This window comes from Athene cunicularia, assembly GCF_003259725.1.
Source record: "Athene cunicularia isolate RWA chromosome 4 unlocalized genomic scaffold, athCun1 chr4_part1, whole genome shotgun sequence".
NCBI lineage: Eukaryota > Metazoa > Chordata > Aves > Strigiformes > Strigidae > Athene > Athene cunicularia.
In genome coordinates this window covers 25,890,523-25,905,902 of record NW_020799098.1, presented here as the reverse complement: position 1 = coordinate 25,905,902, position 15,380 = coordinate 25,890,523, and the positions used below count along the sequence as shown (strand labels likewise).

General features: G+C 36.2%; 1 protein-coding gene across 1 annotated transcript in view; it reads left to right on the top strand.

Moving 5' to 3' along the window:
- The window catches only part of ATP8A1 (ATPase phospholipid transporting 8A1), a 113,508-nt gene that overhangs the window by 81,478 nt on the left and 16,650 nt on the right, over nucleotides 1-15,380 (top strand). Inside the window, exons 31-33 of the mRNA XM_026846964.1 lie at nucleotides 4,170-4,231; nucleotides 8,926-8,982; nucleotides 9,468-9,575. Of these exons, the coding sequence (XP_026702765.1) occupies nucleotides 4,170-4,231; nucleotides 8,926-8,982; nucleotides 9,468-9,575 (227 nt within the window). The remainder of the gene's footprint in view (nucleotides 1-4,169; nucleotides 4,232-8,925; nucleotides 8,983-9,467; nucleotides 9,576-15,380) is intronic.

Genomic DNA, 15,380 nt, shown 5'->3' with positions numbered 1-15,380 from the left:
GCCTGGCACCCTTGGAGAGGAGAGTGAGGAGAGAGCAAGGAAGCCGCCGGAGTCCAGCAGTGGGCGAGGTGCGATGGGAACGTGGGCAGTACTGACGTATCACTGCCTGTGCCTTCCTCGCAGGGAGAGCAGAGCCCTGCCTCACAAGTCGGCATTTCAAACACAGAAACCTTACTCCTGCAACTTGAGGACAAGCTTGAAAAACTGGCTGCAACACGGGGGGAGAAGATGGAGCACAGATCATATACCTTTTCATCTGGCACGGAACCACAACCGTCTGCCTCTGACCTGCCACCTGGGTATTCAGTTCCAGTACCTGCTTACCAATCTGTTCAGACAATGGCGTTTTGATATTTGTGATATTTGTCATTTTATGTTGTGTAAGTAATAAGTGTAAGAAGCTTCTTTGTGTGGCTGTGTGATTGTTTTCCATGAGTGATTGTTTTGCACGTGTGAGATGCAGCCCAGCTGCAGCTGCGGAGTGTGGAGTTCTCTGACCCGCCAGGGAAGCGGCCGGGGAGGAACGCAGCAGCGGAGGGCCCTAGTGCCCGCCTGCTGGGTCATCAGTGCTGCTCTTTGTTCAGGCTAAGTGTTTTAAGTGTCTTAAGTGAAATATCTCCTCTAGCAGGAGGCAGTAATTCTATGTTAATTATTGTCTTGAAAGTGCACCTCTGTACCATCTGCCTCAAGAAAATATTGTCACAAAAAGATCAAAAATTGCTGTGCTAATAGTATGCCGAGAAGCTGCAGTGACTTAAGATTTAGATCAACAGGTACTTCTCAAATATTTTGAGCTCAGACAGTAACACAAGGTTAACCTCTAGTAAAATGTGCCCTCACTAAAGCTAAAGAATCTGTTGAACTGACAGACATTTTAAATACTAATGCGGATATAACCATAATATCGGTGAGCAGATTGCTTATTAGCTTGAGTAACTCAGAAAAGTAATAAATAGTGACTTTTACATGATCTCTGACACATTAAATGATGTCCAAAAAATGATTGGAGACATCCAATGGGTTAGAAATTCATGTGGTATTACCAATGATGATCTAAAGCCATTAACGCCATTATTGAACACTACTGTTCAAGCTGATAGTAAACATAAAATTAATTTGCAAATAATTATAGAACAGATAGAATTGTGTCATGCACAACAAATACAATTAGAACTCCAAGCAGTTTTGTGAGCATTTTTGTCCTGCCCAAATATAGGATTAAATGTAGTGTCTGATTAACTCTATGTAGTAGGAGTAGTAAAAAGGATTGAACGAGGACAAGTAAAAGAAAAGAAAAGAAAAAAAAAAAAAAAGAAACGCTTAGGGAAACTGTTGCAACAACTAGTTCACACTCTTGATCAGAGAAGCATTGTCTACTTCATAACTCACATCAGAAGTCGCCAATCCAAAGAAGGATTAGGGTATAGAAATGAACTAGCCGATCAATTAGTTGCTCCAGCGTGGTCTGGACCCTCTCCAAATTTGCTTGCACAAGCTAGAGAATCTCATAGTTTTTTGTGTCAGTCAGCAAAAATGTTGCATAAACAATTAAAAATTTCTTTTGCAGATGCGAAGGGCATTGTTGCCTCTTGCCCATCCTGACAAAAAGTAGGGTTTGGCCTAGGAACAGGAGTTAACCCACGGGGCCTATCACCTTTGCAATTATGGCAAATGGATGTTACTCACATAGCAGAATTTAGTAAGTTAAAATATGTACACAATGTTACTGATACCTTCTCCATGGCTATTTGGGCTACAGCTCAAGCTGGAGAGACAGCTAAACATGTTGAAAAACATTTATATAGTTCTTTTGCTGTACTTGGGGTGCCAAGAAAGATCAAAACAGACAATGGTCCAGCATATATTTCTGGATGCTTCCAACTCTTCTGTATCTTATGGGGCATTAAACACTGCACAGGAATTCCACACTCTCCCACTGGACAAGCGATCATCGAACGGGCTCATCAAACTCTGAAACAAATGCTTCAAAAAACAAAAAGGGGGAATGTCAGGTATGATGCCAGCTGAACAATTAAACAAATTTTTATATGTTTTGAACTTTTTGAGGCTTACAGGAGAACATCAAGAACCACCAATGATGATACACAGTTTAGCAATAAAAGGTGACGCTGAGCAATCTATGGGCACACAGCAACCATTAGTTATGTTCAAAAACTTAAATACTGGGCAATGGGAAGGACCTGTTAAAGTACAATTAACAGGCAGAGGTTATATGTGTTTGCTTACAGAACATGGTTTACGGTGGGTTCCATCTCGCTGGGTGCGGCCTTGGAAAGAAGGTCAATCTCACAATCCTAAACCTTGCGGTTGTTCTGACAGTGATTAGTTTATTGAAATCCCTTCCAAACCAGTAGGGGGCCCAAGTTACATAGGAAAGTTAACTATGTTCACAAAATAGTTGAAGAAGTTGTTACAAGGGGGAATTGTTGTAATTGTGATGTTTGTCATTATTTTACCATGCTTAGTTTGTTGTATTAAACAATTGTTGCAAAAAAGCCCGCAAGGAATGTGGATTGCTCAAAAACAAAAAGTGGGATATGTTGGGAGATAATGGACATGTGAGCAATCCTGCACGTGTGCACGCCTCAGCAAGGACATGACAAGGACATAACCCTGAAGGGAGAACAAAGAACTCAACAAACAACTAACTTCAGGAGATGGGTTGGGCGGAGAAAGATGGAGTGTGGCGCTTATTCAATCACAAGAAGGCTTGAAGCGCGTGGACAAAGCTAACTATCCAATCATAAGGATTGTACCACGTACCATTCACATGCACAGGAGAAAGCATTATAAAAGGGCTTGCTTACCTTCAATAAATTGGCGTTGCTTGATCATATTGGTTGTGTATATGTCCATATCTCCCGCAACAGATCATTTTTATCAGCTTGTCACCTTTCTCTGGCCAGCCCCATAGAAGGAGTTTTAAACCCACTCTACCCCCCAAAAAAAACCCAAATGCCTTTATTCTTCTTTCTTCCAACACAGCTTTTTAAAAACATCTTTCCTTATGTTCTCTCATCATTAGTGGGTTTTCTTTGTCTTTATTTTTGATGTCTTATTTTATCCTTCCTTACTACATGCACAATATTTTGATATCTCTTTATGTGATGGAAGTAAAAAGCAATATCCCAGTGATTAGAATCTCTACAGCAGAGTAAGGGCTCTAGTTTAGTTGCAGTATATGAACAATCTTGAGTGCTAAAAGCGTTTCTGAACTGAACACGTAGAAATTTAGCAAACTCAATAATTCTGATTGAGAATGAGGAATTCCCTCTAGTTCAGTTGCGCGTTGTCCCATGTCTGCCAAGAACCTTCACAGAACTGGGATCAGAAAAGCCTGTACTCGAGCAATAGTCATAAAATATGTTCTCTTAAATAAGCATAAATGTACTGCTTCAGAGCTCTGAACTTAAGAACCACAGTAGATGTGATTTTTATGCAATCACATCTCTTTAGGGCATTGATTCTTTGCATAAATGCTGTGTGTGTATCCACATGAGTAAAATGGATACATATTTATATGAATCCACAGATTTGAGTTGGGTACATTTTGAAAATGTTACAAATAACAAGCATCTCAAGCATTAAAATTGAGTATATTTTGTGTTTTTACTTAAACTGAACTCAGAAATATGCATAAGAGCAAAGATAAGCTTCTATACCAAAAATATTCAGAATCAGTGACAATCTGACTCTCTAAGCTTTCTGCTTACTTATGTTACAATAAATGTACACTATAGCTATTATATTTCATATTTTACTGAAGGGAAGATACTGTATCTCTGATTGTAAAGCCACTCTAATTGAATTATTACTGAAATCAATATTATTCATATTGGTATATGATGTTACAAAAAGCTTGTGTTTCTAGCGTAATTCCTGAAGACGCTGAGAGTCTTAACTAGCAATTATAAAAGTCATAGATGTCTACTGTTCAATACAGTTCAAGATGAAATCCGCTGGTTTTACCCTGCAGGAAGCGCTACCATCTCTTCCATACCAAAATTAAGATTTATTTTATTTATTTTTATATATATATATATATATATATATATATATATATATTTATATATATATATATATATATTGCTATTATGGATATTTAAATGTTTACATGCTTTTATTTTTGTCACTGTTTCTTTCTCCAGGTACCGTATTTGGCAGTGGTAAAACTTCAGATTACCTGCTCCTGGGTAACACTGTATACACTGTAAGTCTTCCTACAGCTATCTGGTGATACAGCAGCTGACTATCTACATTGCCTACGATTCATTTGAATGGCTCTTTGAGAAGCTTTGAAGTGCATTTTGCATTATAATCCCAGTTTTTAAAACAAAGCAGTTTAAGAAATATGCAGAAGATAAACCTATTCTTTATTGGAAACTGTCTAATTTTTTTAATAATGAGAATTGTAATTAGCATGTTCATTAATTTAAGATAAGTTTCTGCACTGGAGAAATTCCAGGTTAATGGATATGGAACTGGTTTGTGGACTTTTGAAGATACAGTTCTGTTCTCCCTCTCTCAATTTATCATGGGGCCTCGAAAGAGAGATGGAGCCATATGCAACCAAGGTTTCTGGGATGCCTCTTCAGAGACAACCAAAATTCCAGAATTTCACCTGCACCACACCTAACTAATCTTCTGTTGTTCTTATAGATACTAGTCAGTATTGCTTTTTTTCTTCTAATATTTTATCTCTTAGAATAAATTAATGAAGCTAAATAACTTTTTCACTTGCTAGGTGTCAATGTTAACCAATAAATGAGGGTTTTCCAAGATCTCATAGAAGCAAAATTAGACTCATGCGTACTCTCCTCTGTTCTTCAACATTAAGATTTTAATTAATTTTCAACTTCCTGTTGTTGGCAGATACAAAAAAGAAAGTAATTATTCCGTCAGAATAAAGGACCTGTAATACATATACAAATTCACATCAAAACTGATTTCCTTAGGGAATAGGGAAACATCATAACTGAAATAAAAGGAAAGTATTCTAGAATACATTGTAGTCCTTTGAGAATGTAGCTACAGTCAGCATCTCCTGTGTATGAGAGAATATGTTGAATAGTGTTTTCTGATCAGCTAACCAGGAGGGATATTCTGTGTATTTTCTACTGCTGTGGCAGTTAAAATGTTTCTTCTGCCAGTCAGTATATGGACTTTAAATAGGTTCTTTCAGGCACATTGAAAAATTGTTTGTTCACACATTCTCTTAAAAATGTATTTGCTCTACACTTCCCATTCCCTGTTCCAAAAGGCAAGCACAGCATGTTTTGTTATCATTAGTCACATATGATCATGCAATCTATCATATGATGAACTCCTCTCCATTAGGGATGGATGGAGTATCCCGAGTAAGTGTTTTCTGTGCAAGTCTTAATAAAATTAAGATGTAAGGTCATAGTCATTGTCATAGCTCAGTCCTGACAGTAGTAGTTCAACTGACACAGGTCTATTTGCATTATGATTTCATAACACCAGGCAGTGTTTAGAAGTCAGTCATTTATCTGAATGTCACTCTTTTCCCTATCATAAGAGTATTTACCAGAACCACTTGTTGTTCTAAGTGACAGGTTGTTCTTGGGGAGAGGTTCTCTGCACTGAGTTTTCACCCTATCTGCAAATGTTTCATTATTTACTGTACTTGGAAGTTGCAATCTTGGTTAGTTCAGCAGAAGTTTATTTTATGAATTGTATGTATGTATATATGAGTTGGGTAACTTCACCTACTCTAGCACCAAAGACCAACACCTAAGTTTTCTGATAGCATCTCCTTTTCCTTGATTGCTCTAAAATTATCCTTTGTATTGGCCATCATTTTGTACAGTGAGTTAGAACTGTACACTTGTTAAGCCCAATTATTCAACATACTGTTGCAATCACAGCTGAAGTTCTTTCCTGAAGCAATCTCAGAACTTCATCCCACACAGTTGCTTTGCTCTGTGCTTCTTTCCAAAAACCAAGCTTGACACCAGGAGGAAACAAGTTACATAGCTGTACTAAGAGTTTACTGGATTAGACTAGGTCCTGTGGAACTGAGTGTGTGAAAACTTACTGTACTGCAAAATATCTTGCGTATCATCTGTGACATCAGCTGACTCAAAAACATCAAAGCCTGCACTTTCAGATTTGTGACAACATTTTCCATCACCTATACTTTAAACATAGTAACCTGGAGCTTCTTATTACTACTTGTCAAGTTGTATCCATAAATGTTAAAACAGAGGTCACAGTGCAATTGTTCTGTCACCCTGCAACTGGTTTTCAACTAGGAAAGCTGAAGCTTCACCATTTTGAGAGCCTAACTGCTTGCTACTAACCTGCAGAATGGCCAGTAATTTCCCAAGAAAACATTATTTCACCATTTTAAGTCCAGACAACCTGCTTTTTCATTTGTTTTCCAGATTTTCCACTTCAGATTGAAAATCTAGGGAGAGATGGGAGTTGCAATTGATGTATTCCTGTTCTTGCACAGGAACTCAAGGAGGTCTGGAGAACACATGCATATTTGAAAGGCTTTCAATATCGGGGGATGTTGAAGATTTTTTAAAAATCTGTGAACATGAAGTGTACATATGCTCACAATTGTCAGTCATTGCTTTGAAATATCAAAAATCACAAGACTAAGAGCTTCTCATTTTTCCCATTGCTTTTAGTCTGGTTTTAGGAAGTCTACATTCATCACTTGCGCACAAGTCAGTAGCAAAGGGATTCAGAAATTAATATAGTTTCTTTGGATCCACAGAGAAAGTCAGGAATGTTCACTGATTCATATCATGTCCTGGAATTACTTCTTCAAACATAGATTTCAAATAGGAGTAGAGTGCCATGAAAATATTTGTACAACCATTCTTGAGAGGTCTTTTTAAAAAAGCTCAGTGCTTTATACAGAATACAAGTTTGATTTCCTGTTTCCTGGGTGGGATTCAGTGAGCTATTGTTAGTTTGGATCAAGGGGAGGAGGAAGCAATAAAACCCATATTCTTGAGGAAGCCACTGTGCATAGTTGGTAACTTTGTTGGGGGTATCAGTTAAGATGCGAGGAGGGTGTATATATAAAAAAGGTACATCTCCTTTATTAGAGACCTGCAGTGTGTGTTTTGTCTGTGCAATGAGAATTCTTGATCTCATCTTAAGGAAGGATATTTTCTTACAACTGACTCAAAAGTAGCAAGCAAGTGTACCAGATGAATACTTTTTTTTCTTGCCATAATTCTTTTTTTTTCACTTATCCAAGTACAGTACCACAACTGGATAGACTCAGTAAATTATAACACTCATCATAGTCTTCAATTTTCTTCTAATTGTATTTCACACATGTTTTAGGTAATGGAATTGTGGCACTGTGGGGTTGTGGAGGTTTTGTGTCCTTAATAATACAGTGATAATTGAAATACAAGATTCCAGAAATAAAAGCATAAACTTCTAGCTAGGGTGAAAGCTTTCTGGCAGGATTTGCATCCTTCTATGCGCTAAATATAGTGAAAGACTTGTCATATATATTTAACCAGTTATTTTCAACTTCTCACTTAAGTAAATGTCTTCTGAGTTTCTGAGGCTACTCGAAGTTCAGCCACAGGCAAACTGACATCATAGCTGCCAACCTGGCCAACAAACTAGAGTTTAAATTATAGATGTTGCAGTTGCAGCTTGGTCCTTGTGACTCAGGTTTTCAGCCTTATGTTCTTCAGCTGCACATAAAGCAAAACTTGTAATACGTTTTCACATGAGTTACAGAATGTAATAACTATTTCTTTGCTAAACAGAAAACACATCTGTGTGAATTTCAAAGGAATGAGATTAAAAATTTCCCTTAATCAACTAGTCCTTGCTGTGGGATTATAAACTTTCAACTGCTGCTCATCACTAAACTAAAATAGAACATGTCCTACAGGACAGTAACATGATGTTTTCAGAGACTGCTCTATAGAAAAAATAAAGATAAGAGGGAAGAATGAAAATTCCATAACAGATTTATTCAACGTGTTACTTGTATGCAGAACAAAGGTCTTAGGCTGCAGACGTTTAACTCTGGCTTTCAGAGTTTGACAAAGGTGACTTATTTACTAATAAAGTACTAATAAAGTGAACTTTTGTTTTAATTTAGACTAATGTAAGCTTGAGCAGTTGCAAGCTTTCAGCTCAGCGTCTAGGTGATCTAAATCTCTCTTTGTGTAGAAAGTGGTAGTCATCCCTTCCATAGCTAGGGAGTCTGACATCTCTGCTGAAGTGGAATACGCTTTTCATGAACCTGTCTGTGTAACCAAAATACCATCAGTAAAGAAGCTAACGACTCAGTAAGAGCCAGACTTGCAAAGTTCTAGGAGGCAAGGGAAATGTTTAAGATTTCTAATACAAAAGAAGAGTTTTCCAAATCAAATGAGTGGTGACTGTTATCGAAAGCTAATAATTCTTAGTGTTCTATTACTAGCTCGTAACTGAGGTGTATCTATAAATCTTTTAGTGGCATTTTTAAGCGCACACACTTACAAAGAAGAGGAGAAATACAGGTAGCTATGGTCTAAAAGAATTTCACTTTGGGGGTGCTGCTTTTTGGGAGGACCAGATTCTATTAAAGTGGAAAGGCTATTCCATAGCTTCTTCAGGTCCATAGAAATGATTGCGGTTTGTTTTACAGGCTTTGGTTTGGATCCTATTACACAACTAGGTGCATTGACACACACAGTACTTTGTTGAATATTATTAAGGAAGTCACATTTAAATTGGAGATTGGTTATCCTTTCCCTTATTTCATTTGTGCAAGTAAACATGCAATATGAAAATCATTAAACTTCTTATTTGGTTCTCCTGAAAGTTTACCCATACTAATAAATTTAGTGTGTTAAGTAAGATTCCCATATTGAATAAGAATCCTCTCTCTCTCTCTCTCTCTCTTTTAAGTTTGTGGTTCTAACTGTGTGTTTGAAGGCTGGATTAGAGACCTCATATTGGACTTTGGTAAGCAGATGTCTTTACCATATTCTCAAATGTTCTATAAAATACGGTGGATGAATAATTGTATTCTTCTTATTTATTATATTATGCCCTTATAGTTTGTCAGCCCTCCCAACAGTGTCAAATTAAACTGTGGTTACTTCATGGAAAGAGAGAATATCCACATACAAAAAATAATGCTTAATATTGAAAAGGAGGACATTGGGATAAGGCTTAAAGTAATCCTTAAACTAGAAAAATCAAATTACTCTCACTTGATTGTAACTGAACTTAAGTTGGTTTAAAATGCAGGAATATTGCTGCTGAAAGTATCATTTTGCTTTAAAAAATAGCTAACTGAAATAGCAGAGTTAAATTAATACAAGGCTTGGAAATTTCATCCAGTATATCAAAATCACATTGTAAATACTAAGTAGAAAAGATCTTTTGTTATGTCATAATGCATCTGTGATGTTTGTTCTGTTTTCTTTTTTTGTTTGTTTTAACAGTTCAGCCATATAGCTATCTGGGGCAGCATAGCACTTTGGGTAGTGTTTTTTGGAATCTACTCTTCTTTGTGGCCAGTCATTCCCATGGCACCTGATATGTCAGGAGAGGTAAAAGTGTATTTTAACTAATACCCGAATGTATGCAAAAAATATTATTTCAGTCTTTAGTACAGGCCTAAAATTTATTGGATCCTTTCGCTAACTAGAGGTGCATAAGAGGGCTCCTTCTTTTATACTTTCAATGTGGTAGCCATGTTTGTTTAAAACAGAATTAATTTTTACTCTTGTGAAAATGGAGCTCAACTAACAAGCTGTGATTATATGGTCTAGTGAGGAAGAATAGACAAGTAAGCTGCTGTGCAGTTCTTTATTAAGTTTTAATTTTCTGAAGAGAAGTCTTACCAAATTCAGAACTCAGAATTACGTGCTTATTTGGATGTTTTTTAATAATGAGACAGCACAAGTAGTACACTGGTTAAGGCTGTTTTTTCATTTTCAATTATACAAAATTGCTAAGTGTTTGAAACTGTAGAATGCCACAAAAAAATTGAGGTGCATGAGCAGCTGCTTGTCATGCACTCATTTCCTTTTCTATTAATGTACTACTTGGAATGCATTATTATACTGTATCTTTAACCTTTTGACAGTAATTACTGGTTTTTCTTTCATTCATTATCCCGTTTGTGTAAACCTGCTCTGAATATTGCAAATAGGACTGAATCCATAAAGGATGCTTAATTGCTGCCTGTGCTGATGTAATTGGGACTTCAGTCCCAAATTCTCAAAAAGATTCAGCTCCAGAAACATCTGAAGTCTAGTATTAATTTACCGGACACTAATGTCTGCTTCTGGACATGGCCAATACCTCTTGAGCTGAGAAGTTTAGTTCATTCTCAGGAGGAATCAGAAACTGAGAATACCTGCTTGTTTCAGAAAGATATTCTTCTAACAGTTCTCAAAGCATATCAACTAAATCAAGCCTTTCACCTGTAAAAGAGTGCCTTTAACTCCACCCCTGTGAAATAGTTAAACAATTTTAAAATGAATGCAGGATGTGGGAAATTTAGATGTGTATCTCTCCCTCACTTGGAGGAAATTTGGACCCACAAATCTCATCTTCTACCTAAGCAGTTATGGGAAAAATAGTATATAGGCATTTCTATAGCTACTACATTTTTATGGAAGGCACAAGGAATTAAGTACTTTTGTAAAAAATTTTTACATTGTTCTTTAAGACAATAACTTTTATAGTGATAAGTACAGTGGGAGCAGCAGGGTGTTATACTTGGTATGACATAAAGGTGGCTACTTCACTGTTGAATATTTTACTTAGTACATGTTCAGTGTCTGAAGTTATTGTGAAAAAAATACGTTTCTGAAGGGAATGTAGTTCCTATGAACTTGGAAATACAGTTCTTCATAAAGAGATCTAGCTGTCCACAAAAATAAATACCCTTAGGGTTTGAATTCAACATGACACCAAAGTAGTCTGACTTACGAACCCAAATTAATTTATTTGTTATGATAAAACCGTACTTGAAATAGATATCATGTTAGTGTTTGCTTATGCATGTGTGTATATAGTAGCTTTCGATGTGTGTACATGCATGCAATTGTTTGAGGGAGTTGTTGTGAAGTGAGGTTGGTTTTGGTTTTGTTTTCTGATAGTTAGAGGTCTGTAACGTTGGAATAAAGTCTCCTAAACATCTCACAGACTATAAGAGCTTATTTTAAAAGCTCTGGTCTAGCTTTTTGAGCTGTACTCTGGCTAAAAGTCCTGTTGACAAATACTGCAGCTCAGACTGGAAGCAGGATTTTTCGTATGGTCTCACGGAGCCCACCTTGCTGACCAGGTGGTGTCTGGCAGGGCAGAATTCACTGGGTTTCTCTGAAGCAAGTCCAGACCTTCCATAAGTATTTGAACTAAAAGATTCACAAATTATTTGTGGAAAAGATTGTGGTATGATAGAAAGAAATGCATATGGACACCTCTGCTTGCCTGTGCAAATACTACTTGTCTGATTTCTTCAAATGTGCAAGTCAAACTTGAAGAATTCATCGAAGTACGTTTGTCAGAAATTAAATGAACAAGTCAAAAACTGACCTCTACTTCTGTAACTTTTTGTCTGTTTTGCCATGGCCTGATCTGATAAATCATGCTGAAGGTGATTTTCAGGGGTTTTTTTTTTCCAAATGTGTTAATTAAAAATTGCCCCCTTTTTAATAAGCTGTAGATCTATAAGAAGATTTTACCAACTATAATCCTTGCAAAGTTTAGAAGTATTCTCTTTCAGCTCCTTAGAGCTGGTAACAAGGGTTCTGCCTTGGCTTATAGTCTTAGTAGTCAGTATTCTTGATACAATGTTCATCCAACTATTCAGTCACAACTAGATGGTATCTGTCTTCTACAGACGTGTTTTTCATGGCTTCTTTTAGACAGGAAAGAACCTACTGAAACACTTTAATAAGGATTCGGTCTAACTTCATATTAATGTCATTAAAATAATAAGATTCTTGCTGCTTATTGCTGCTTCTATTAAAAAAAAATACTAATGCTCTTGAAGGGGAGTCAAAAAGCATATGGAGCTGATGGAAAACTCGTTCATTGGGTACAGAGGAAAGGTTTCATCTAAATATTTTGAAACTTGGATTTTTCATCTATTCCTATAAAATACCTGTGCAGCTCTGATAAATGTGTTTAAATGGAGAACATTAAAAGATAATGCCTTAAGAAAAAAAAAAAAAGAGTTGTAATAGAAGACAAGAGTCTGTTTATGCTGCAGAAACACTCACGTTGGAGCACTGAGGCCAGCAGCCCAAAGTTAAATCATAAGAATTGCTGGTTTGTGTTCATCTTTTAGTATCAAAGCATCACTCAATAATTTACTGAACAAAGAAACAAGTGTGTCACATATTTTTGCAAGTTTTCCCAACTTTTTACACTAATTTTGTTTCCAGCATTTTGTGTATCATTCCAGTTGGAGAGAAGATAATTGAAGTTGGCTTTTACACATGTCTCTATGTTAGTAATACAGAAGGAAATACTGTAGAATATTCTGCTCTGAAATAAAATATAGTGAAATGAAAAACTATGACTTTCTGACAGAGTGCCAAGAGTTTTGTTCATTGTCTAGGCTGCCCCCCTCCTTCTTTGTCATGTTCCTAATACTATAATCGAGTGCATTTTTGTTTCCCTCTCTGGCTCTGAGTTTTCCCAAAAAACCCAAACAAGAACCCTTTGATCCAAAATGCCCTGTTGATGCCAGAACTGCCTCAGCATTCTAAGTCAAGACCTTTGTTTTCTGGGCATTCGAGATTGCTATTCCCACACTGGACCAGCTCATCCTAACTGTACAGTACCATTGCTCACCGTATGGGAACTAGATGGCTCTCCATGTTACAGTACTCCTAAGTCCAAAGAGTGGTAACTAGGTTTCCAAATAGGTGGTGCATCAGAAGAGTTGAAAGGTGGCTTCTGGCTCACATAAGCGGAGGTATCCTAGCACAGGTGTTCTCCTGATATGAATTACTGGTAGTTATATAGCTGATACCTGTTAGAGATGGATAACAGGAATCTGGATTATAGTAGCTGAAACATGTTTCCGCAGTAAAATTCTGACAAAACCTTAGAATCAACATTCAAACAAGAAACTAGTTAAATTTTGTCAACCCTAAACCAGTTTCTCTTCCAGTTTTAAAAAAAATAAAAGTCCCTAGTGAAGAAAACTTCATTCATTTTCCTTCACTGAAGCTATTCAGATGAAAATTGTCCGTTCACCATTGTCTTTCTGTAGACACAGCCTAGAAGGAAAAATGGACAAAAAAGTGAAAGAAGCAATAGGATTTACGAAGCAGAAGAAAATGGGAAAATAGGCTGTAAAATTGAAGAAGGATATGTGATAAAAAAGGGGATGATAACCTAAGTAGTTAGTAGTTAATTATATAATATCCATGGCTAGTTCAGGTATTGTAGCAGATCAACTTTGTTACAAGTCTTTTAGTAGTCTGAAATAAGACTTACATATTTTATCATTAATTAAGCTGAAGTTATTATTTACCTTCATATTATTTTTGTTTGTACTTTAGACCCATTCAATTAAAAATTTTTCTTCAGTTTATTCTAAGAATTAGGGACTATATTCTTCTTCTAGTCTGACACAGATCCTAAAATACTAAAAATGCAAGTTTTATCTGCTTATAGCAAAGTGTTAAAATATTTTTTCTACCAGGAGGATTTTGGTAGTGGTAGAAAAACATTATTTCTGTGTGAGGGAACTGGATGCACAGTGTACAAGAGAAATATGGGAAACATTTCAGAAGTTTTCAGTGATTTTGTAACAATTTTGTACTCTCTGTAACACAGTCTTTATTACAGTGCAGTGTTCATCTGCAGTAATGTTTATTCCCACATTTGTTGTCTGTCAGTACTGTCTAGTGTGGAAACATCTGAACAACCACCTTTACAGGCTATTTTCTTAATATCTTACCTGTAAAGATTGTGCTTTTACATCTAGATGCACAAGAAAGAAAGAAAGAAAACCCAAAACAACTTCTTTGTAGGTGTTTTGTGGTTAGATCTAACAGAGTTATGGAGAAGTGGGTCATACCACAGGACATCTTTTTTGACCCATTACATGAAACAATCTCTATTTAATTTCAGAAAAGGTGCCACTACAGACCTGAACGTTTCCATTGCAGATTTGAGTAAATCAACTGCATGGATCTCTTTCTCTACTACATTGATGTAACTGAAGTTGATAGTTCTCTTTTATGTATGACATTAACAAAGAGAGTAAGCGAAGTATACTTCAAATATTTTTTTAAACAAATTACAGTATTTTCTCAGTTTAAACCACATGTAGTTTGCACAAATATCTAAAAGTAAATGCCAAGTCTCTTCATAGTTGATGAGGTATTTACATTGCAGATGTGATTTTTTTTTTTCTTTGAGACTCTTCAATACACAGAAAACTGTTCTGTGATGCTGAACAAAATGCATTTTTAATCTGTGATCCAGTGCATTACCAGAAGTTTCCTGTTGGCCGTGTTTTGTCATATTGTGCATTATACCTACCTGAAAGAAATAAATGATGCTGTGATTAAATTGTTATATGTTTTTACATCTGTGTAGTCCTTTTGCAATAATTGCATTAACTAATGAAGTTTCGGTAACTTATATCACCTAATAAGTGTAGTTACCATTCATGTGTCAGTAGGGTATAAAGCTGCTAGAACCTTTCCATTCATGTTTCCATCCTTGCAATTCAAAAGGCTACTTTTCTTTTTAATGCCACTTTAAAAAAGCAGATTGACTTTAAAATTATAAAATAGATACATTTCTAAGCTGGTACAGGTAACTCATGAACAAAAATGGTTGTGGTTTGAGTTTAAAACCAGTAGTTGGGGAGGGGGGGAAAATAAACCAACCTGTTGTATACCTCACACTAGTACAACTCCTGACTCTTTCGGGTGTTTACTATTATGTGCTCCAGTTGTCAGGCCTCTTTTTATACACTGAATTGATTAATAAATCATCTTAAAATTATAATACTTACTGGAATAAGAAGTATGACTTTGAGATTAAAAGCAAAAGTTCAGTATATGCAGAACTTTTTAATTTATTGTGGTACTGTAGATAATGCACTGTAAAGTTCTCCAGAGCACCATGTTTCTGCTCTATCTGACCCTGGGGATCTATAAAACTACTGACAGAAACTGAAGGAACAAGCATGTATTTTACAGAATTTGATTGAGGTTTGCAGAATCTTTGTGAAAAACAATGATATTCCTTGTTGGATGATTTAGCTGTACCATGTAGGAAAGATGTATTAGAATATACTGTACTAATAGTATTAGTTTCTTAAATTGTTGCTTCTGTCTGTATTATTCCACAAAACCTGCTTATATGGAATT